Source organism: Neoarius graeffei, chromosome 22 (genome assembly GCF_027579695.1).
Source record: "Neoarius graeffei isolate fNeoGra1 chromosome 22, fNeoGra1.pri, whole genome shotgun sequence".
Taxonomy (NCBI): Eukaryota; Metazoa; Chordata; class Actinopteri; order Siluriformes; family Ariidae; genus Neoarius; species Neoarius graeffei.
The window spans coordinates 21,283,482-21,308,609 of record NC_083590.1 but is presented as its reverse complement, the minus strand read 5'-3'; the positions used below and the strand labels follow the sequence as shown (position 1 = coordinate 21,308,609).

Here is a 25,128-nt window from a genome sequence, read left to right as displayed (position 1 = left end):
AAACAAACCCCCCCCCCAAAAAAAAGCAACAAAATATGGAATGAAAGTATTTGATGGTAAGAACATATCTTTTTTTATTTTTCAAGAATTATTATTATGACATTTTTCACAAATTGCTCCTGTCATTTCGCCGGTTTGTTTACATTCTAAGCAGAAATTATTTTGTCGGATGTTTTGTATAAAGTTTTCACTTATCGAATTTGCAAAAAAAAAAAAAAAGCTCTGTTTCTCAAAATCCAGTGAATGTGGATAGAATAAAACAGTTATTCCACTCAGTCTCATTGTACGTGGATTATAGCCGCTATCAGCTCATGTACGACTCGATTTTCTGGAATAATTGTTAAATGTCAGTCCTGTATATGTCATAAGACTGTATTGAGTAAATACAATTGCAAAACAAACAAACAAAATCCTAAAATTAAGTAATGTGCATGTCTAGACCTTTCCAAATGTAACAATTCAGATTGTTGTTGTTAATGTCTCGATATTCATTGCGAATGTATTTCAGTGGAAGTGTGTACCTGCTCCAAACTGGAATGGTGGAGGTTGAATCTGTGAAGGAGAGTGGATCTCAGGGTCAAACAGGACATTTGTAGGAGGCTGAGGTTTTGTCACAGTCGCCACAGGGAGCTGGAAACTCGCTGTCACCGTGTCGTCAATTCCATACGTTTCTGGAGAGGGAGTCTGAAACCCAGCTGGAGCTTCAGGCTGGACAGAAAGTGGGAATATATTCAGGAACTCATTCACAAGACTGAAAACCTTTATTTCGAAATAGACTCAACACAGACACATATCACATTCAGTATCAAATATCATTTGATTATTGCCTGTTTGTGTCTAAACGCATGTTATTTGATCGTTCTCATATTTTCGATAATAAAGGAATCTTTGTGAAAGTTACCGTAACTCAGATGAAATGCAGTGAGTTATGAAAAAATGCCCCGCACCTCTTTACCAGCTGGGAAAATAATGATCCTGTTTAAGCTGCGCACTAAACCATCGTCCAGCTCACAAATCCGACTCAATATCACCGGCTCCAAGTCTGTAAAAAAAACAAAACAGTATAGTGTTGCGGATGTTTTACTGGCGTAGTCTCCTGCACTGTTTGCTGTTTCAATCTGAATAAATAGTCAGATTGTTACAAATTGGAGAAGACATGGCCTAATGGATAGAGAAGCAGCTTTGGGACCAAAAGGTTGCTAGTTCAATTCCCTGGACCATTTCAGGAATGGCTGAAGTGCCCTTGAACAAAACAACTAACCCCCAACTTCTTTGCTGTTATTTCTAATCGCAGACCTACTAAAGAAACATAAGTGATGTAAATAATTTTGCGACATACTGGGCAAGTCCATGAAGTCATGGATAAGGTAGATGTGCTCCTCGTCTGGCTCTGAAGCGATGGATTTCATGTCTCTCTGAAACTGGGCGTAACCTGAATCACTGTGATTGCCTATACCGATTACAAACATCTCTACCCCAGCAGCGTGTGCTTCATCTGCTGCAACCTCCAGCCGTACCGCATCCCGTCTGTCCGCTTGTCCATCCGTCAGCAACACAGCCACCTTCCTCACACCGTACCGCGAGGCCTGGAACAACCGTGTGGCACTACGGATAGCACTTCCTGTAAAAGTACCTTCACCCAGATAGGGCATCTTGCGTACAGCGGCTTTAATGCTGGTCCGGTCGATCAGCTGCTGAAGACTGACCACTACGACATCAGTGTGACTATACAAGACAACTCCAACACGTGTAGCCTCACGGCTCACAGCCACGCGATCTATCAGAGCGTTCACGAAGTCCTTCGTCAGCTCAAAGTTTTCGGGTCCGACGCTCTCAGAGCTGTCAATGATGAACACAAGCTCCAAGGGACTCTCGCTGCACCTCAGACCACAACCTGGAGGAACATGCAAAACACAGGGCGCATCGTTTTCAAATCATAATACACTACACACAACAAATAACTGTAATTCTACTTGGCATTATGATCAATGACTCAATTTTTGTGCCTGGAAAGGTTCATGTAGTAGTGTTAAGCAGGTAATTAAAGGTTATTACTACAGCTCATTTTTTCGGAATGTGTAAATACACTCTGAGAAAAGAGTTTCTTTCAGTTTGTACATTAATGTAAACTCTTTAAAAAAAAAAACTGATGTAGAACCTTTCAACCAAGGGTTGTAAATAATTACCAGTTATTCCACGAAATCCAGTCGTACACGAGCTGATATAAGCCATGTACGACGAGATTGAGTGGAATAACTGTTTTATTCCACAAATTCGATAAATAAAAACTTTATACAAAACGTCCGACAAAATAATTTCCGCTTAGAATGTAAACAAACCGGCGAAATGACAGGAGCAATTTGTGAAAAATGCGATAATTCTTGAAAAATAAAAAATATATATGATCTTACCATCAAATACTTTTGTTTTATATTTTGTTGCTTTTTTGTATTTTTTTTGTGGTTTCGTTTTCGAGTAGAGTTTTTTATTTCATCCTCGGTTGGTTCAGCAACATGCGCTGCCATTTTGTTTTTCTCTACTCATGGTATATGAGCTAATATCCTCGTAGTAGAGTAGCCAATCAGAGCACACGATTGCTCATATCCAGTAAATGTGGATATAATAACAATATCTATCAAAACAACCCTTGAAGAACCTGTTATAGAGGTACGTATGTAATATTAAGATTAACTAAGAAGATAATTACTACAGAAGAATACTAAAGTTAGTGTTACAGCTTTTTTTTTTAAATAAAAAGATTAAATAAAGGCTTGCTCATTGGGGATACATTAGGGATAAAATTAGCTCATGTTTAAAGTCATTCAAATTCTGTAAAGCTGCTTTGCGACAATGTCTATTGTTGAAAGTGCTATAGAAATAAACTTGATTTGACTTAAATAATATTGTCTAATTATTCAATAGCATTGTAATATTATTAGTGTTTTTATAATCATGTGGGCATGTTGCATTACCACACATTTCCCTGATTATTTTGATCACTTCTTCTCTCTGTCGAAAAAAATGAAAGTAATCAGTCAAATTATCTAAGGAAAATGAAATACATGAAACGTATACACACACACACACACACACACACACACACACACACACACACACACACACACACACAGTGGGGCAAAAACGTATTTAGTCAGTCACCAATTGTGCAAGTTCTCCCACTTAAAAAGATGAGAGAGGCCTGTAATTTTCATCATAGGTACACTTCAACTAAGAGACAAAATGAGAAAAAAAAATCCAGAAAATCACATTGTCTGATTTTTAAAGAATTTATTTGCAAATTATGGTGGAAAATAAGTATTTGGTCAATAACAAAAGTTCATCTCAATACTTTGTTATATACCCTTTGTTGGCAATGACAGAGGTCAAACGTTTTCTGTAAGTCTTCACAAGGTTTTCACACACTGTTGCTGGTATTTTGGCCCATTCCTCCATGCAGATCTCCTCTAGAGCAGTGATGTTTTGGGGCTGTCGCTGGGCAACACGGACTTTCAACTCCCTCCAAAGATTTTCTATGGGGTTGAGATCTGGAGACTGGCTAGGCCACTCCAGGACCTTGAAATGCTTCTTACGAAGCCACTCCTTCGTTGCCCGGGCGGTGTGTTTGGGATCATTGTCATGCTGAAAGACCCAGCCTCGTTTCATCTTCAATGCCCTTGCTGATGGAAGGAGGTTTTCACTCAAAATCCCACGATACATGGCCCCATTCATTCTTTCCTTTACACGGATCAGTCGTCCTGGTCCCTTTGCAGAAAAACAGCCCCAAGGCATGATGTTTCCACCCCCATGCTTCACAGTAGGTATGGTGTTCTTTGGATGCAACTCCGCATTCTTTCTCCTCCAAACACGACAAGTTGAGTTTTTACCAAAAAGTTCTATTTTGGTTTCATCTGACCATATGACATTCTCCCAATCCTCTTCTGGATCATCCAAATGCTCTCTAGCAAATTTCAGATGGGCCTGGACATGTACTGGCTTAAGCAGGGGGACATGTCTGGCACTGCAGGATTTGAGTCCCTGGCAGCGTAGTGTGTTACTGTTGCGCCCGGCTCTGCTGTGCTATGGCTGCCTCATTCCTCCTACATATTAGTATGAGTTGCCCGGTCTTCCAGCTCCCAGGCTGCAGGGGGAGCTGATCAACTTGGCTGGCTGGCCATGGTGGCCAATAGGCCAGCTGATTGGTAGTTGGGTGGAGGCGTTTAAAAGCACCTCCTCCAGGTCTGTCGGGTTCTCATTCGTGCTCTGGCTTGGCTGCTCTGGCCCTGTGGCTACGAGGGCTGGCTGCAGCCTCTTCTTTGACTCTCTCTCTCTTCCTCTCCCTTTATCTTTTTACGCACTACACTGCATGAAGCTGATTTTCACTACACATTTGAGTAGTTTACATTTACTGACTGGGTTTGAATCTCTTTTAATAAATGATCATAGTATAACGTTACGTTCGGTGTGGTCTCCTCTATGTTATCTCTGCTTTGAGCCAAGTGGGCATAACATATGGGGGCTCGAGCCGTCTTTGTTCCCGACATTTTCGTTGTTTAAAAAGATACTGTATGTAGTTCCCTAGAGTTGTGAACCGGCATATGTTTTGACTAGGCTGCTCTCATTGCTATTGGTAGAGCGTGAGGTGTGTAGAGCGACGTCATTGGTCTCAAGTTTTTGTGAATGAAGGAGACGTATGTTTGGCCTGCCGGCTTCTCACAGTGTTTGTTTTGGGGGGATTTACATCGTAAGTGTAACGTTATACATGTTTGATCGGGGAAGAGTTGAGCAGAATAGAGCATTTAGTCCAACCAGTTTTGTTTATTTTGTTTCTTTTTTTGCGAAGTGTATTTGTGATCCCGTAACAGGGTATCAGCGTGCAGAGCCTAGCCATCCCCATTCTAGAGCGTTTCGGCGCTTGGGTAGGCCGTAGTGTCACTGGAGCCTGGACCTTGGGCACCGCCGTGGATCTCCGTGCTGGATCGATTAACGGGACAGCTTGGCTCCAGCGGTATGGGTGAGTGAATCCTTTTGGTTCGCTGATCCTCGGTTCTTGGGCTCAGTGTGAAGATAGGTTAGTCTAGTGGTGGGTAAATGTTTAGGGGGAGCTCTGCTGTTATTTTGTTGCGTGTATTACAGATCACTTTGCTTGTAGTTTATCGTGTTTGGTTGGTTAAGTTAACCTGAAAGGCAACGTGTGTTTCTGTTTGTTGTGCATTTTTTTTTTTTTTGATCGTTGAGTGTTGTCAAATTAGCATTAGAAAATGAGCGTGTTTGATGCTTTCGTTGCGTCCCCATCTGAGGCGTTATTTGCGGCTTTAACTAAAGAACAGTTGAATAGTGTAGCCGACCATTATGGGATCGAAGTAATGTTGCCTAAATCAGCAAAGAAAGATGAACTTGCTACATTTATTTCTGAGCGCTTGAAGGAGAAGGACGTATTGCCTGGTACCAAGCCACAGGAGCAGACGAGTCAGGGGGCGTCTTTATTGAAAAGTCCTTTGAGTCCAGTAATGCAATCGGGGCAATCTAGCAAATTATCTTTCGAGCAACAAAAAGAATTGCTGCAAATGCAACATAGCTTGTTAATGGAACAAAAACGATTGGAGGCTAATGAAAGAGAAAAGGATCGTCAGTTGGAGTTGAGACGTTTAGATCAGGTCCGTGTAGTGGAGCGAGAGAAGCTTAAGGTCTCCTCGCCATCGGGCCTGGCCTATATGGTTAAATTCCTTCCTAAATTTGATGAAAGAGATCCTGATGTGTTTTTCTCTTTGTTCGAGAATGTGGCTCTTGATCAGGAGTGGAGTGATGAAGAGAAAGGGTTACTATTACAGACAGCTCTGATTGGGCGTTCGCAACAAGCTTTTATTGCTCTGTCGCCTTCCGAAAGGAAGAGCTATAAATCGGTTAAGGAGGCAGTGTTGAAGTGTTATGAATTAATTCCCGAAGCTTACAGACAACGATTTCGTTCATGGAAAAAATCTGATAAGCATACACATGGCGAACTGGCTAGAGATTTGTCTAGTTTTTTCAACCGTTGGCTTGTAGCTGAAGGTGTTGAGTCGTTTGAGGCATTGCGCGACTTAATGATTTTGGAGCAATCTGTTGCCTGATCGTATGTGCACTTATGTTAATGAACATCCAGTAAAAACAGCGTCGGAGGCTGCTGCTCTCGCAGATGGGTTTGCTCTTACTCATAAGAATCAGGTGCGTGATTTTGTGCCACGGCAAGGGTATAACCGCGGGGGGCAGCGCTTTAACTACTTTAATGCTGTACCATCTATGTCTGATTTAGCCACTCCAACAAATTCTGATCAAACACAAAATCGTAACGCAGAAAATTGGCCTGTTTGTCATTTCTGTCTGGAGCCAGGTCATTTCAAAAGAAACTGTGCGAAAATGTTGAACGAACGTAGAAAGAAGAATGAGCGTGGTAAAGTGGGGCTTTGCGCATCTTCTATCTGTGCTACGCGTCAGTGCAAGGGGGTGGTAAAAATTGATGGGCGTTCGTTCGTTCCAGGAAAATCTGATCAGACGTCTTGTGCTGTATCGAACGAGTTCAAAAGTGGTGTAAAGGGGCAGTGTGATGAGCGTGACAAAACAACTGTGGCCGATATGATGGACTATGCTCCGTTTGTCACAGAGGGTTTTGTCTCGCTGGTTGGTGACACTCGCCGTGTTCCGGTAAAGATCCTGCGCGATACTGGGGCGTCTGAGAGCTTTATATGTCAATCAGTCCTGCCTTTCTCGTCTACTTCAGACACGGGGAACGTTGTGTTAATTCGGGGAATTGGGCTGCAGGCTTTTCCAGTGCCGTTGCATAGAATGCAATTATTTTCTGGTTTTGTGAATGGCGAAGTAACCATGGCTGTGCGTCCTTCTTTGCCCATAGATGGAATAGACCTCATTGTGGGAAACAATCTGGCTCGTGATTGTGTTTTTCCCGAGCAGGTTGTGCCGCTGCCAGTGGTTAGAACCAAAGTTTCACCATCAGCTGAGCTAGTTAAGTGCGGTTCAGATTTTCCAGAGGTTTTTCCAGCGTGCGCTGTGACGCGCGCCATGGCGCGTCGGGAAGCTGCGCAACCGTCTGATGAATCTAAAACCACTTTAGCTCGACTTTTCATTCCTGAACTTCCGGCGTCATTGTCTCGTGATGACATTGTTGTGGCCCAAAAACATGATCAGGGGTTGCAGAAATATTTTGATCTGGTTGCTGATAAGGATAATACGGGTCATGGTTATTTTTTGCAGAATGATTTGTTACTTCGTAGGTGGTCGCCTACTGCTGACACTGATGTGGCAGGTCAGGTCGTGCAGGTGGTGATGCCTGAGGAATGTCGGGACAAAGTGTTGGCTATTGCGCATGGGGACATTTCTGGTCATTTCAGGGTCAAAAAGACTTACAATCGTGTGTTGCAGTATTTTTTCTGGCCACGCATTAAAAGGGATGTTGCGCGGTTTGTGAAGTCGTGTCATGTCTGTCAGATTGCAGGAAAATCTGACACTGTCATTAAACCGGCTCCATTACAACCTATAGTGTCGGTGGGCACTCCCTTTGAACATCTTATCATCGATTGTGTAGGTCCTTTGCCCCCCTCAAAATCTGGCTGTGTTCAGTTGTTCACGGTAATGTGCCAAGCCACCAGGTATCCCGCTGCTTATGCGCTTCGAACCATTTCAACAAAATCCGTTGTTAAGAGTTTGACTCAGTTCATTTCAATCTTTGGGCTACCTAAAGTCATTCAAAGTGATCGCGGCTCGAATTTCACTTCAAGGACGTTTGCTGCTGCGCTCAAGCAGTTGAAAATACAACACAATTTCAGCTCTGCATATCATGCGCAGAGCCAAGGCGCGCTCGAACGTTTTCATGCCACACTCAAGTCTCTTCTCCGCGCGTATTGCGTGGAGATGAAACGTGAGTGGGAGGACGGTTTACCGTGGTTACTAATGGCTGCGCGAGATGTGGTGCAGGAAAGCACCGGCTTTAGTCCCAGTGAACTGGTGTTCGGCCACAAGGTGCGAACTTCCTTGTCTGTGTTGGCAGATGATTTGGATACATCGGATCCTCCTGAGAATTTGGCCAGTTACGTTCTGGGCTTCAGGCGCAGACTGTTTCTGGCGTGGCAAAAAGCCAGTGAAAATTTGACTGACGCGCAAAAGAAAATGAAACACAACTATGATCGCAAGGCTGAGGTGCGTGTCTTCAGCCCTGGGGATCAGGTTCTCGCGCTGTTACCCTTTCCTGGTTCTCCATTCGTTGCCAAATATTCTGGTCCATATACAGTCGTTCGGCAGGTTTCCGATGTAAACTATGTTGTCGCTACTCCTGAGCGTAGGAGAAATACGCAACTGTGTCACATTAACCTTTTAAAGCCATATTTCTCTTTAGCTCAGGTGGAGAGGAAGGCTGAGGTTAAAGCTGTTGGTTTCGCTGCGGTGGAGTACGCTCCTCAGGCTCCGGTGGCAGGGGAGGATGGTGTGCGCTCTCCTGATGACGCGATTTTGCATGCACGTTTGAATAACTCTGAAACTTTAGCTGACTTGGATGTTTTTTTCAGTCATTTGGAATTACATAGGCGGGAGGAATTAAAAGTTTTGATTTTGGAATTTTCTTGTTTGTTTTCAGATATACCGTCTTGCACCAACTTGATGGAGCACGACATTGATGTCGGAGATGCAACACCTATACGACAGAGATTCTATCGCGTGGCACCCGACAAGCGTCAGAGTTTAGATGAGAGTGTCCAGTATCTACTTGATAATGGGCTAGCTAAGCCATCGTACTCTAGTTGGTCGTCCCCGTGTTTGCTCGTTAAGAAATCAGACAACACCTTCAGATTCTGTACTGATTACAGGAAAGTGAATGCGGTGACGAAACCAGACTCTTACCCGTTGCCTAGAATGGAAGATTGTATCGATCAAGTTGGTGCAGCACGTTTTGTTAGTAAATTTGATTTACTTAAAGGTTATTATCAGGTTCCGTTGTCTTCTAGGGCTCAAGAGGTGTCCTCTTTCATTACCCCTACTGGTCTCTACTCTTACACCCACATGTCGTTTGGGCTACGCAACGCCCCCTGCAGTTTCCAACGACTCATGAACCGAGTCATTGCGGGACTGGAGGGGTGCGCGGTGTATATTGATGACGTCGTTTGCTATGCAGATACATCGGAGGTCCATCTGTCACGCATTCGGGCACTGTTTGAGCGGTTGGTGGCAGCAACCCTCACAGTGAACTTAGCTAAATGTGAGTTTGCTCAAGCTACAGTGGAATACCTTGGTAAGATAGTTGGTCAGGGCCATGTTCGACCAGTTAGGGCCAAGGTCTTGGCGATAGATAATTTTCCACCTCCAGCGACAAAAAAGGAACTGATGCGTTTCTTAGGGATGATCGGGTATTACCGGAGTTTCTGTTGTAATTTTTCTTCTGTTACGGCACCTTTGACTAATTTACTCAAAAGTTCAGTGAAGTTTCAGTGGTCTGCTGAGTGTCAGCAGGCCTTTGATAATGCCAAAGCACTGTTGAGTTCTGCGCCCGTCCTGGCGGCTCCTAGGCTGGATGACCCGTTCCAGTTACAGGTTGACGCTAGTCAGGTTGGGGCGGGTGCAGTTCTTTTACAGCGGGATGCAAATGGTGTGGATAGATCAGTCTGCTACTTTTCCAGAAAATTCAACCGTCACCAGTACAATTACTCTACGATCGAAAAGGAGGCTCTTGCCCTGGTCTGGGTCCTCCAACATTTTGAGGTTTATGTTGGTGGTGGTGTGCACCCACTTATTGTTTACTCTGATCACAACCCTTTAACTTTTCTTTCTTCTCTCCAGAATCCCAACCAGTGCTTGATGCGTTGGGCACTTTTTCTACAGCCCTATGAGTTGTCCATTAGGCACATTAGGGGCGTGGATAACATCATGGCGGACGCCTTGTCTCGGGCGCCCGAGTAAAAGGGGTGTCCTCCTTCGGTATCGTCTTCACCTTTTCTCACTTGGCTGTCTAGGCGCCAGGTTTAGCTGGGTGGATGTGGTGAAGGACTGTATGGATGGGGGGGGGGAGACACACTGTTGGGGTGGTGGAGTGTGGGTGTGTGAGTATATGTGTATGCATGTAGTTAATGGCTTTCAGGATAACTGTGTCTAATGTACTGTAATGTTTTTTAATGTTTTAGTCAAGTGTGTGTTTGTATGTTGGGGTTAGGATTGCGTGTGGTCCCTGTCAGAACCCAGGCATGGGTGTCTGTCTTATGGGGGGAGTGATGTTGCGCCCGGCTCTGCTGTGCTATGGCTGCCTCATTCCTCCTACATATTAGTATGAGTTGCCCGGTCTTCCAGCTCCCAGGCTGCAGGGGGAGCTGATCAACTTGGCTGGCTGGCCATGGTGGCCAATAGGCCAGCTGATTGGTAGTTGGGTGGAGGCGTTTAAAAGCACCTCCTCCAGGTCTGTCGGGTTCTCATTCGTGCTCTGGCTTGGCTGCTCTGGCCCTGTGGCTACGAGGGCTGGCTGCAGCCTCTTCTTTGACTCTCTCTCTCTTCCTCTCCCTTTATCTTTTTACGCACTACACTGCATGAAGCTGATTTTCACTACACATTTGAGTAGTTTACATTTACTGACTGGGTTTGAATCTCTTTTAATAAATGATCATAGTATAATGTTACGTTCGGTGTGGTCTCCTCTATGTTATCTCCGCTTTGAGCCAAGTGGGCATAACAGTTACTGATGGTAGCCTTTGTTACTTTGGTCCCAGCTCTCTGCAGGTCATTCACTAGGTCCCCCCGTGTGTTTCTGGGATTTTTGCTCACCGTTCTTGTGATCATTCTGACCCCACGGGGTGAGATCTTGCGTGGAGCCCCAGATCGAGGGAGATTATCAATGGTCTTGTATGTCTTCCATTTTCTAATAATTGCTCCCACAGTTGATTTCTTCACATCAAGCTGCTTACCTATTGCAGATTCAGTCTTCCCAGCCTGGTGCAGGTCTACAATTTTGTTTCTGGTGTCCTTTGACAGATCTTTAGTCTTGGCCATAGTGGAGTTTGGAGTGTGACTGTTTGAGGTTGTGGACAGGTGTCTTTTATACTGATAACGAGTTCAAACAGGTGCCATTAATACAGGTAATGAGTGGAGGACAGAGGAGCCTCTTAAAGAAGTTGTTACAGGTCTGTGAGAGCCAGAAATCTTGCTTGTTTGTAGGTGACCAAATACTTATTTTACCGAGGAATTTACCAATTAAATTCATTAAAAATCCTACAATGTGATTTCCTGGATTCTTTCCCCCCCATTCTGTCTCTCATAATTGAAGTGTACCTATGATGAAAATTACAGGCCTCTCTCATCTTTTTAAGTGGGAGAACTTGCACAATTGGTGGCTGACTAAATACTCTTTTGCCCCACTGTATATATCCCCAAGGTCTATGTAATTAATGTAATTAATCATAAGCTTTGCACTTACTGAGAGTCCAGGATCTCCTTTCTCACCAGGTTTTCCCTACAATATGAAAAACATTTCATGACTCATTTATCATATACTCATATACACACTCACCGGATACTTTAATAGGAACTTGTTGTTGATTCTAAGATTCCTGTTCTTGGCTGCAGGACTGGAACCCAATGTGTTTTTCTGCTGTTGCGTACTTAGAAGCTTTTCTGCTCACCACGGTTGTAAAGAGTTGCTATGAGTTACTATATCCTTCCTGGCAGCTCGAACCAATCTGGGTTGGGTTTCCCAAAAGCCTCTTAACACTCAAAGCATCTTAATGAGGAGAGAGAGTGTTCATTGTGCTGCTCGCTCTACCATTTAACGATGATCTTTGTGTTGCGATGCTTTTGAGAAATTTGGCACTGTCCATTTTCCTCTGACCGCTCTTATCAACAAGGCGTTTGCTTCCACCCACAGAACCGTCATTGCTCACGTAATTTGCACCATTCTGTGTAAACTCTAGAGAATGTTGTGTGTGAAAACCCCAGGAGATCAGCAGCTTCTGAAATACTCAAACCAGTCCATCGGGCTCAAACCAACAGTGAAAGAAAGTCACACTTTGAGATCACAATTTTTCCCATTGTGATGTTTGAAGTGAACATTAATTGAAGCTCTTGATTTGTGTCTCCATGATTTTATGCATTGTGCTGCTGCCAAGGGCTCGGCTGATTAGAGAACTGCGTCAAACAGCAGGTGGATGGATGGGTGTTCCTAATAAAGTGGCCAGTGATTGTGTGATATATATATATATATATATATATATATATATATACACACACACACAGCAGTTATGAAAATACCATTGCTCCTGTTTGTCCAGGTACTCCAAAATCACCGCTGTCTCCTTTTCTTCCACGCTCACCAGACAGACCCCTGTCCCCCTGAAACCAGAGCACATTCGATAACTATTACCAGAACATACTCTTTCCAGTCCAACTTAGTGGTACTGTGACTTACTGTCTACCAAGTCATACAGTTTGTATACAAATATAATTTCTGCATGACCCCAGTGTTGATATAAAGGCTTACAAACAAACTTTAATACCATCCAGCATAATGAACATAAATGTGTGCTTCAATAAGTCTTATATTTCTGCACAAAAAGATTATTTTTTGATCCATCTACTTCCATACGAAAGTCACCATTGAGATTGAAAACATAACTAGGCTTTTTTTTGCTTTCTTTTGTTTAATTTCAGTGTATATAATGGCCCTTTTCCACTACCCTTTTTCAGCTCACTTCAGCTCGCTTCAGCTCACTTCAGCCCGACACGGCTCGCGTTTCGACTACCAAAAACCGGCACGACTCAGCTCGTTTCAGCCCTGCTTAGCCCCTAAAACTCGCACGGTTTTGGAGTGGGGCTGAAGCGAGCCAAGCCGTGCCGAGTGAGGTTGGGGGCGTGAGCAGACACTCCCCTGTGCACTGATTGGTGAGGAGGAGTGTCCTCACATGCCCACACACGCCCCGCGAGCACGCTGGGATCTGTAAACACCGCAAACCCGGAAGGAGAAGAATTACGAATTACGAGAATTTCTGAAGCCTTATGCGCCTCGCCTCATCTATACGCTCTTGCCAGTATCTGTCCGCGTTGTAGGTGACAACAAGCCACAGCACCAAGACCAGCAACACTAACGACTCCATGTCCTCCATGTTTATTGTTTACTATCCGGGTCGTGAGACTACCGCTTAAAAGATCACTGAATCAGTGACATACAGAGCATCGTGGACGAGTTCGCGGAGCGCAAGGCTCGTCGTATGCCCTTCAAATAATGCGCGCAGTAGGCTATTGGTGTTTTATTATGAGCCATGTACAGTATGTCGCCGAATGTTTTTTTGTTTCTGAGTTACATGTTCGTTTGAAGGACTTAATGTACAAAATAACATAGTTGCACCCCGTAGTGTTGAAATTGGTAAACACAGTGCATTCAGTGAGGTTTGCACCGCCCTCCTTTTATTTCTGACTCTTCCTGTCACCGTTGCAACCTCTGAGCGCTCATTCGTATGCCCTTCAAATAATGTGCGCAGTATAGGCTATTGATGTTTTATTATGAGCCATGTACAGTATCCTAATGTTTTTTGTTTCTGAGTTACATGTTCGTTTGAAGGACTTGATGTACTAAATAACATATAGTTGCACCCGGTAGTGTTGAAATTGGTAAACACCGCAGTTGCGGACATTTTGTAGCCTAAAATGATGTTATGATAAGCTTTAATAAAGGGCCCGGTCATTTGCCCCGCCCCCGGCCCGGCTCTGACTTGTTCCGCCACTGTCACTGATGTCACTGTTTGCGCTGCTTAACGACATCACCTGACGTCCACCCACTTTCGCTAACTCCACCCAATGTGTCCACCCACTTCCAGCCAGCACGGTTCAGCGCGGTTGTAGTCGAAATGCAACTCCAACAGCCCCGCTCAGCTCGACTCAGCTCGACTCGGCACGGCACGGCTCAGCCGCGTTTGTAGTGGAAAAGCGGCATTAGTCATATTTCAGTCATGATTAACTTGCTTTCTACTCTATTAAACAATAAATCCTGAGTTTCCAGCACCTTCGGTCCTGCAAAGCCTTCTCCTGGGAAACCTCTGGGGCCTGGTGGTCCCTGGAAACCTGGCTCTCCTTTTGGACCCTGAATGCCCTCTCCAGGTGGACCTGGAGGACCAGGAGGACCTGGCTGACCAGTCGCACCCTAGAAGTAAACCCAAGACAAAGCATAACTGGACAAATCTTTTTGTTCTGATGTTAGTATACTTAAATGGTTCTAAAAAGTTTACCTTTGGTCCTGGAAGTCCTATCCCAGGTGGCCCAGATGGCCCAGGAACCCCAGGGGAACCTCTGTCCCCCTATCAATGCAGAGCTTCTATTAGCTTAACATAGACAAAAGACATGAGTGATTGTTTTCATGAACATATCATGATTACCTTAGGTCCTGGTAGTCCATTTCCTTCTGGTCCCATTTCTCCTGGTACTCCAGGCAATCCAGGAAGTCCCTAATTTAAGGGCATAAACCCAGAAGAGGAATTTGCTTGTCTAGCCATACCATGCCTGTTTCTACTAGGCAAAGTACCAGAACTTTTGGCACCAGAAACCTGGAACTGTGCTTTTGCCATTGGTCCAATTCCAAATGTATCCAGTTGTACAACCCCGATTCCAAAAAAGTTGGGACAAAGTACAAATTGTAAATAAAAATGGAATGCAATAATTTACAAATCTCAAAAACTGATATTGTATTCACAATAGAACATAGACAACATATCAAATGTCGAAAGTGAGACATTTTGAAATATCATGCCAAATATTGGCTCATTTGAAATTTCATGACAGCAACACATCTCAAAAAAGTTGGGACAGGGGCAATAAGAGGCTGGAAAAGTTAAAGGTAGAAAAAAGGAACAGCTGGAGGACCAAATTGCAACTCATTAGGTCAATTGGCAATAGGTCATTAACATGACTGGGTATAAAAAGAGCATCTTGGAGTGGCAGCGGCTCTCAGAAGTAAAGATGGGAAGAGGATCACCAATCCCCCTAATTCTGCGCCAACAAATAGTGGAGCAATATCAGAAAGGAGTTCGACAGTGTAAAATTGCAAAGAGTTTGAACATATCATCATCTACAGTGCATAATATCATCAAAAGATTCAGAGAATCTGGAAGAATCTCTGTGCGTAAGGGTCAAGGCCGGAAAACCATACTGGGTGCCCGTGATCTTTGGGCCCTTAGACGGCACTGCATCACATACAGGCATGCTTCTGTATTGGAAATCACAAAATGGGCTCAGGAATATTTCCAGAGAACATTATCTGTGAACACAATTCACCGTGCCATCCGCCGTTGCCAGCTAAAACTCTATAGTTCAAAGAAGAAGCCGTATCTAAACATGATCCAGAAGCGCAGATGTCTTCTCTGGGCCAAGGCTCATTTAAAATGAACTGTGGCAAAGTGGGAAACTGTTCTGTGGACAGACGAATCAAAATTTGAAGTTCTTTATGGAAATCAAGGGCGCCGTGCCATTCGGACTAAAGAGGAGAAGGACGACCCAAGTTGTTATCAGCACTCAGTTCAGAAGCCTGCATCTCTGATGGTATGGGGTTACATTAGTGCATGTGGCATGGGCAGCTTACACATCTGGAAAGACACCATCAATGCTGAAAGGTATCTCCAGGTTCTAGAGCAACATATGCTCCCATCCAGACGACGTCTCTTTCAGGGAAGACCTTGCATTTTCCAACATAACAATGCCAAACCACATACTGCATCAATTACAGCATCATGGCTGCGTAGAAGAAGGGTCTGGGTACTGAACTGGCCAGCCTGCAGTCCACATCTTTCACCGATAGAAAACATTTGGCGCATCATAAAACGGAAGATACGACAAAAAAGACCTAAGATAGTTGAGCAACTAGAATCCTACATTAGACAAGAATGGGTTAACATTCCTATCCCTAAACTTGAGCAACTTGTCTCCTCAGTCCCCAGACGTTTACAGACTGTTGTAAAGAGAAAAGGGGATGTCTCACAGTGGTAAACATGGCCTTGTCCCAACTTTTTTGAGATGTGTTGTTGTCATGAAATTTAAAATCAGCTAATTTTTCTCTTTAAATGATACATTTTCTCAGTTTAAACATTTGATATGTCATCTATGTTCTATTCTGAATAAAATATGGAATTTTGAAACTTCCACATCATTGCATTCCGTTTTTATTTACAATTTGTACTTTGTCCCAACTTTTTTGGAATCGGGGTTGTATATTGGTTTGAACTTTCAAAGATGAACAGTTCTTGTAGTTACAACTAATGGAACAAATTGTACTTTGAGGTGGGGTGAGGTTGGCTCATTGCCAACTAATTAGGCGTACAACTTTGGACAATGTGTAAGACATTTAAAAGAAACAAAACATTAAATTAATAAACATTCAGTAATTCTAGTCTGGTTTCTAATTTTGATATTACAAACACTGCATGAATGAACAGAAATCCAAAGGTTATATCAATATTTATGGAGGGAAAGTTACACATAATCTGTGTTGGGTTCTGCACATGATGAAATAGATTTTCAGGCTTCCTGAAGAGTTCATATCTCAGAGGTTGCCGGATTTTCTTGAGTCGAATGGTCTCGAGAAAACTGTAGGTTTTTTTTTTAATAGTGTCTAGAGCACTAATTTTAAACACAAGCATTTGCCTTTAAGCCTCGGTCACAACCGGACGTATGATTTTTTGGCCGTGCGATTTTTGGCATTTCCCAAATCGCTGCATTTTTTTTTTTTGTTCGTGGAGAACGTAGTTGTGGTGACCATGAAGGAATAAGATCACCGCGCACCCAACATACAACCTGGAAGTCGAACGTGCGTACCACGCACGAAATCTGAGGCTGCTCGGACGTACGGCTGTCGCTTCATTCGTACAGCCAACGCACGTAGTTATAAGACCAATGTCCTTCAAACGTGCACTAATCGTACTGACCGTGCATTCCATGCAGGCTTCGTATGAAGGTTGCAAGAACTGCGCACAATCTGTACGTTGTGCGTACCAACGACGTTGGATTTTTACTAAGAAAATGCCAAAACAGCACCATAATTAGTATTTAGCAGGTCAATACTCACCAGTTGTGTGTAGTTCAGTAGCAATGCCCTGTGTCAATTTCCATTTGTGGATGGCTGTTGCTGTACAGGTCCAAAGTCTTGTCGTAGAAACAAGGGTTGGCACAGAAAAAATCTACCAGCCTCTCCTCGTCTGCTACGCCGAAAGAGTACGACAAACTCCTGGCCTGCTGGCCACTGTCGTGGTCTTCATCCTCTTCCTCACTGCTCCTTGTCCTCTCTCTCTCCTCCCTCTCTGCCGCCATCTCTCTCTCCTCCCTCTCTGTCACCCCCTCTCTCTCTTCCGTCTCCGACACCTTTTCTATCCTCCTCTTCCCTTTTGCCTTCGGCATATTGAAGCGAAGCAATGAAATGAAATGAAATTGGATTTTCTCTCAATTAAAGCCTACGTGTACAAATGGCCGTAGGCACCCCTACAGCTTTATATACCCGAGTTTTCGTGCGATTGACGCCCTCTCACCGTACGGCCAATGTACGGCTGACTTACTCGACACGCATGGATGACGTACGAAATATCTGAACATGCGTTGGCCGCACTAATTACGTATGTGGGGCACATGACACACATACAGAGTCCGGAAGTGTGATGTACAAAAAAATTTGGCATTTTGCCCAAACCTGACACCAGCAAATCGTACGAAAGACACACGTCGGCCGTACGGAAGACACACGAGGCCGTAAGTTTGTCTTGCAACCTGAAAAAACCGTAAGCGCCCGTAGAGTTTGTTTGACATGACAAAGAACCTCTGCGGCTGGTCTGCGGCCAGTCTACGGCTCGAAAATCAGCACGTCACACACGCACCCTCCGTGCGTTTCTTGCGGTTTTTTGCACGTAGACCGGCCGTAGGAGCACGTACGGCCGGTTGTGACCGAGGCTTTAAGCCTGAATGTATGTGTCACGCCACGGGATTTTTGTACCAGATGCTCTGTTTACAGAATGCATAGAAATGGTGTTGAAAAGCGTGTGATATTTTGCACCATTTTTGCTGGCTGATCTAGTAACTATCAACGAACAATCACCTCAATAGCGCCCCTACGGGATACATTTACCACTTTTACCACCATCCATGACTGTGTTGGACTGAGGCTGGTTCTAGAGGACTTGAGACAGGGACTCGTTTTAAATGACTACTGTGTAGTTACTGTCCAGAACCGGAAATGAGTCAACACTCAACAACATCCTTTCATTGTACATTTCCTGACTGATTCTGAGTCCTGGTCTCCATGTTCTCAACACTGCATGTTCAGAGGATAGAAAGAACAAGATCAACTGTGAGCTACTATTCACTTACGTATACCCCCCCCTCGCTTATATCAGAATGCAAGCAGTCGAAGGAATAGAACACTTATTATGAATGTTGACTTCAACAAATAATTAACCCTGAAACAAGTAAGTAAAGAGCAGTGTCTCTCCCCAGGGATTTCAAATAGCATCCTGGTAAACTCATCTCATCTCATTATCTGTAGCCGCTTTATCCTGTTCTACAGGGTCGCAGGCAAGCTGGAGCCTATTCCAGCTGACTACGCGCGAAAGGCGGGGTACACCCTGGACAAGTCGCCAGGTCATCACAGGGCTGACACATAGACACAGACAACCATTCACACTCACATTCACACCTACGCTCAATTTAGAGTCACCAGTTAACCTAACCTGCATGTCTTTGGACTGTGGGGGAAACCGGAGCACCCGGAGGAAACCCACGCGGACACGGGGAGAACATGCAAACTCCGCACAGAAAGGCCCTCGCCAGCCACGGGGCTCGAACCCGGACCTTCTTGCTGTGAGGCGACAGTGCTAACCACTACACCACCGTGCCGCCCTCCTGGTAAACTGTCATTTTGAAATAGCATTTTGCTTCTTGAAATAGTGTCAAAATCCACTAGTGTCTATATGTTTCATAAATACATTCAGTCGGTAAACAGGAAGTCGATGTGCAACAGACCTGAAAACGGTATACATGGTACAGAATCCCAAGCTGAAGCTCAGTACCAAATATCAAGTGGTTGTGATTTGTAGTTGTTGAGAAAAGTGTTACGAAAATTTTGTAAATCCACACTATATGTTTCATAAATACATTCAGTCGATAAACAGGAAGTCAATATGTGACAGACCTGAAAACGGTATACATGGTACAGAACCCCAAGATGAAGCTCGGTACCAAATATCAAGCAGTTGTGGTTTGTAGTTGCTGGGAAAAGTGTTTCAAAAATTTTGTAAATCCACGCCATATGTTTCATAAATACATTAAGTCGGTAAACAGGAAGTCGATGTCCGACAGACCTGAAAACGGTGTATATGGTATAGAACCCCAAGCTAAAGCTCAGCACCAAGTAGCTACAATTTGTAGTTGCTGAGAAAAAGGGTGTTTCAGACAGACGGATGGACAGAGGTAAAAAAAACAATACCCTCCCCCTTCGGCACGGGGGTATAATAATAAAAACATATTTTATGACTGACTATCTTGTCTCAACAATAGTTCTAGCTTTTGGTAATATTTTGTACAGGTTAAAGTTGGTCCCATGTTAGAGTATCGGTGACGAATATTCTGACGTAATATCCCGTAGGGGCGCTATTGAGCTGATTATTCGTTGATAATTACTGGATCAGCCAGTGAAAACGGTGTAAAATATGGCGCGCTTTTCAACGGCATTTCTACGCATTCAGTAAACAGAGCCTCTGGTACAAAAATCCTATGGCATGACATATTCAGGGATAGAAACTGCAGACTGAAAAAGGAAAAGAGTTTTTTGTTTTGCTGTTCAATGCAATACATTATAAGTACTTAGCTGTTTTTCCAAAAATTGTTAAAAGAATGCCTAAAGGTTTGAATAACGCCGTGTTGTTCTGCTATATTTAAATAAACCTCTGATGAGCATCTATAAAGGTTAGACTTTTTAACTGAACTTTCCTGCAAGACATTTTTAAACAAGTCTATGAACTCACAGATGGAAATGAATTAGAAGGAGAACCCCAAGGACCACTGGCTCCAGTTCTTTTTTTCATGTGCAATTAATATATATGTATACACACACACACCTGAGGCCCAGGGTAACCTTCTCCTTTTAACCCTTTTCGTCCCGCTGGTCCAGGTGGTCCTCTCTCACCCTGAAAACAATGTAAGAACATCCATGCGTCAAAATGAAACCTAATAAGACTACATTTTTTTTCAACGTGTCCATTTGTATCCAACAATTTATCACCTTTGGCCCAGTGATTCTGACACCTGGCTCTCCCACCATGCCCTGAGAACCCACAGGCCCAGGCTCCCCCTGATAAGAAATACAACATACTGAAATTCAGTTTAATTTGGCAGCATTATCACACCACCACGGTTCTCTGGAAGTCCACATCCATCCTCATTAAAATATTACAACAGGATGTTTGCTCTATGCCCAGTATACGCATTATTGATATAATTTCCCTCATTCATTATTCATGAAAACTAAAAACAAAAGATGTGATGATCATGACACATGACAATCGGCTTGATAAAGTCTCATCTCATCTCATTATCTCTAGCCGCTTTATCCTTCTACAGGGTCGCAGGCAAGCTGGAGCCTATCCCAGCTGACTACGGGCGAAAGGCGGGGTACACCCTGGACAAGTCGCCAGGTCATCACAGGGCTGACACATAGACACAGACAACCATTCACACTCACATTCACACCTACGGTCAATTTAGAGTCACCAGTTAACCTAACCTGCATGTCTTTGGACTGTGGGGGAAACCGGAGCACCCGGAGGAAACCCACGCGGACACGGGGAGAACATGCAAACTCCGCACAGAAAGGCCCTCGCCGGCCCCGGGGCTCGAACCCAGGACCTTCTTGCTGTGAGGCGACAGCACTAACCACTGCACCACCGTGCCGCCGGCTTGATAAAGTGTGAACATTTAATTACCTTTGAACCAGGATATCCAATCCCAGGGGGTCCAGGCATCCCCAATGCCCCAGGACTACCAGGTTCTCCCTAAAATAATAAACCAATATTCATCCACAGATATTTATTATCACAGCGTGATCCACTCATATTGGTAAACGTCCTGCTGCTTATCAGACTTGAGTCTGACTCGTGCCCTAATTTTAAGGACTCGTGACTTGACTTGGACTTGAGCACCGATGACTCGAACTCAGACTCGTGCATTAACTGCATTCGGACTCGTAAACTGGAGACAAGGACTCTGATTTTTTCTTTATTTTTTGTAACGACGTAATAATTTGGCATAAGATATTTATATCTATGTTAATTTTTACACTAATTTAGTGCAAGAGAATGCACATTCACCTGTTCATACATCATGTTCAGGAACAAACTAACATTAATGGTGCTAAAATGCCTGGAGAGAACGCCTCTAGGATTGTCCGCTTTGCTTATACAGACTTCTCGTGCAGTGGGAAAAAATGCACTGCTATGTGTTCCATATGTAGAAGAACTATCGAGGAGACGACGGGGACAACCTCGAAATTCAATCGTCATTTGGTAAGACTCCACCCAGAGAAGGAAGTGACACGCTATGTTCATTGCCCTGTTGATAGTGGGCGGGGTTTGCTGAGCTACAAACTAGCTAGTGTTAACCCTCTCTCATGTTATTTGCCCTGTTAATAGTGGGCGGGGCTTGCTGAGTGATGAAGAAGCTTTTTATCTATAAATTATTAACTAAAATGGGGCGGTCGAGCAGAAACGTTAGTCCAACACAGTAGCAGAGACGCTTTCACATAAAGGCAGCAACAGCCACCGTCAAATGGTGTGGTTGGAGTCTTGTTCTCGGACTCGATTCGAATCAATAGTGGACTCGACTCGGACTTGAAATTTTTTATAATGACTCGGACTTGAACACTTGGGACTCGAGACTGGACTCGGGCTCGAGGTTTAGTGACTCGACTACAACACTGCTGCTTATCATGTTAAGCTCAAACTCGTAAATTGGAAGCAGAAAGCTACATGTGCATTAAACCTGCTTACACCACAGTGTTCCACTTTGATTGGGCAGAAGGTGTTGATTCATTTTCTATAACAGCAGTTTATATTAACATAGTCTTTCAGAAGCCATGGCCTAATGGTTTGAGAAGCAGTTTTAGGACCAAAAGGTTGCTGGTTTGATTCCCTGGACCAGCAGGGATGGCTGAAGTGCCCTTGAGCAAAGCACCTAACCCCCAACTGCTGCCCAAGCTAATCTGGATAAGAGTATCTGCTAAATGCCTGTAATGTATTATTGTTTCTATAGTAACAGTTAAAGCAAAAGAGCTTGTATATCATGGATGCTGCACATAAACCTATTTTTATGCACATAATAAATCCCTTGGGGTTGTGCTGTTATAGGAAAATAATCAACGTCATGTGATCCAATATGAAGTGGAGTTACTGTTATCACCATGAAGTTGTTTTCTAATAACTGCAATTTGTCAATGATTAAGGTTTGTTATTTATTACTCAATACTGAATGACTCAATATTTACCTTCGCCCCTGGTGGTCCTGCAGGTCCTGGAGATCCTGGAAGACCACGAATCCCTCGGTCACCTTGATCACCCTTTGGTGACATCACACATCAACATCATTCATAATTCATCCCACAGTTCATATTCACAAGCTCCAGTGATATCTACACAATGAGACTGTATCATTAACCTTTTCTCCTGGAATCCCTTTTCCTGGTGCACCATCAGGACCTTGCAGGCCTGGTAAACCCTTCTCACCCTAACGTCCCATATGTGCCGATAAACCAAGAGGAACAAAACAAAAGACAATTACAAAGATTTACACAATTACACAGTTTGATCTTGCAACAAAGTGGACATCTTTATCTCAAATTTCACTTTTTTAAAAGGTCCCTTGCTTTTATGTTGCGTATTATTACAGTACACGACAGAAAAAAATGTGATCATCGTTTTAAGTCCTTATTTTCTATCCCCCATTTTCTTCTAGTTTCAAGGAAAGTGCTTGTTTAGAGGTGGTGGGCCAGATGCTGTTGAAGAAATCCATCCCCGATGTTCCTACTCAAGAAAAGTCTGTCAACCTTAGAGGCATAAATGACACACAGGTCATTTTAGTAACCTGAAAGCGGAGCTTTTGGATTGAAGTCACCGATTTAGATTATGGCCTCTCGCGAAACAGTATCCAGTCTATTCATTTACACATCGTTTTTATTTTTCAGCTAGCTGTAAGGTCTCTAAAAATGAACCCTGACCCTACCTTGGGTCCTACAGCGCCATCTTCTCCTGGGATGCCAGGAATTCCCGGACTGCCATCTGATCCTGGCTCCCCCTGGAACATACATAATATTTACAGACATCTACAGTGAAGCTGTCACAGATCTACACCAACTGGGTTTTACTGTAGGTGACTAAGATATGGTATCATCAACTAAACTGTAGTAATTACTCTTCTGGCTGAAATAATGGATCATTAGCAATAATGAATACAGCAAAGTAAAATATTTCTATATAAGAAAAATTCCTTAATGTTCGAATTACTGTCAGCTGGTAATACTTCAACACAAAGTCTAGACTCTGTTTATTGTCCTTTTAAAGCTAGACGGCCTTTCAATTTCATAAAATCAGTGAAATTTACAGTAGTTCCTGCTGAAATTTGGTCATTGTGATATAGGTTTATTTCTGTAATATGTCACAAAATATCAGGCCATTATACTGTAACTGGGAAGTTACAGTAGTGCTTGAAAATTTGTGAACCCTTTAGAATTTTCTATGTTTCTGCATAAATATGGCCTAAAACAACATCAGATTTTCACACACGTCCTAAAAGTAGATAAAGAGAACCCAGTTCAACAAATGAGACAAAAATATTATACTTGGTTGTTTATTTATTGAGGAAAATGATCCAATAATACATATCTGTGAGTGGCAAAAGTATGTGAACCTTTGCTTTCAGTATCTGGTGTGACCCCCTTGTGCAGCAATAACTGCAACTAAACGTTTCCGGTAACTGTTGATCAGTCCTGCACACCAGCTTGGAGGAATTTTAGCCCATTCCTCCGTACAGAACAGCTTCAGCTCTGGGATGTTGGTGGGTTTCCTCACATGAACTGCTCGCTTCAGGTCCTTCCACAACATTTCGATTGGATTAAGGTCAGGACTTTAACTTGGCCATTCCAAAACATTAACTTTATTTTTCTTTAACCATTCTTTGGTAGAACGACTTGTGTGCTTAGGGTCGTTGTCTTTCTGCATGACCCACCTTCTCTTGAGATTCAGTTCATGGACAGATGTCCTGACATTTTCCTTTAGAATTCACTGGTATAATTCAGAATTCATTGTTCCATCCGTGATGGCAAGCCGTCCTGGCCCAGATGCAGCAAAACAGGCCCAAACCATGATACTACCACCACCATGTTTCACAGATGGCATAAGGTTCTTATGCTGGAATGCAGTATTTTCCTTTCTCCAAACATAACGCTTCTCATTTAAACCAAAAAGTTCTATTTTGGTCTCATCCATCCACAAAACATTTTTCCAATAGCCTTCTGGCTTGTCCACATGATCTTTAGCAAACTGCAGACGAGCAGCAGTGATCTTTTTGGAGAGCAATGGCTTTCTACTTGCAACCCTGCCATGCACACCATTGTTGTTCAGTGTTCTCCTGATGGTGGACTCATGAACATTAGCCAATGTGAGAGAGGCCTTCAGTTGCTTAAAAGTTACCCTGGGGTCCTTTGTGACCTCGCCAACTATTACACGCCTTGCTCTTGGAGTGATCTTTGTTGGTCGACCATTCTTGGAGAGGGTAACAATGGTCTTGAATTTCCTCCATTTGTACACAATCTGTTTGACTGTGGATTGGTGGAGTCCAAACTCCTTAGAGATGGTTTTGTAACCTTTTCCAGCCTGATGAGCATCAACAACGCTTTTTCTGAGGTCCTCAGAAATCTCCTTTGTTCGTGCCATGATACACTTCCACAAACATGTTTTGTGAAGATCAGACTTTGATAGGTCCCTGTTCATTAAATAAAACAGGGTGCCCACTCACACCTGATTGTCATCCCATTGATTGAAAACACCTGACTCTAATTTCACCTTCAAATTAACTGATAATCCTAGAGGTTCACATACTTTT

The 25,128-nt window shown here is 43.5% G+C and overlaps 1 protein-coding gene across 1 annotated transcript in view; it reads right to left on the bottom strand.

The window, feature by feature from the left end:
• The window catches only part of col28a1a (collagen, type XXVIII, alpha 1a), a 46,193-nt gene that overhangs the window by 3,032 nt on the left and 18,033 nt on the right, over window positions 1-25,128 (bottom strand). The window contains exons 17-31 of the mRNA XM_060903933.1: window positions 23,251-23,322; window positions 22,687-22,755; window positions 22,517-22,588; window positions 20,961-21,029; window positions 20,261-20,329; window positions 20,097-20,165; window positions 14,385-14,453; window positions 14,238-14,306; window positions 14,015-14,152; window positions 12,268-12,348; window positions 11,438-11,473; window positions 2,973-3,009; window positions 1,340-1,894; window positions 948-1,042; window positions 522-759 (exon numbers count right to left, since the gene is read on the bottom strand). Of these exons, the coding sequence (XP_060759916.1) occupies window positions 522-759; window positions 948-1,042; window positions 1,340-1,894; window positions 2,973-3,009; window positions 11,438-11,473; window positions 12,268-12,348; window positions 14,015-14,152; window positions 14,238-14,306; window positions 14,385-14,453; window positions 20,097-20,165; window positions 20,261-20,329; window positions 20,961-21,029; window positions 22,517-22,588; window positions 22,687-22,755; window positions 23,251-23,322 (1,738 nt within the window). The remainder of the gene's footprint in view (window positions 1-521; window positions 760-947; window positions 1,043-1,339; window positions 1,895-2,972; window positions 3,010-11,437; window positions 11,474-12,267; window positions 12,349-14,014; window positions 14,153-14,237; window positions 14,307-14,384; window positions 14,454-20,096; window positions 20,166-20,260; window positions 20,330-20,960; window positions 21,030-22,516; window positions 22,589-22,686; window positions 22,756-23,250; window positions 23,323-25,128) is intronic.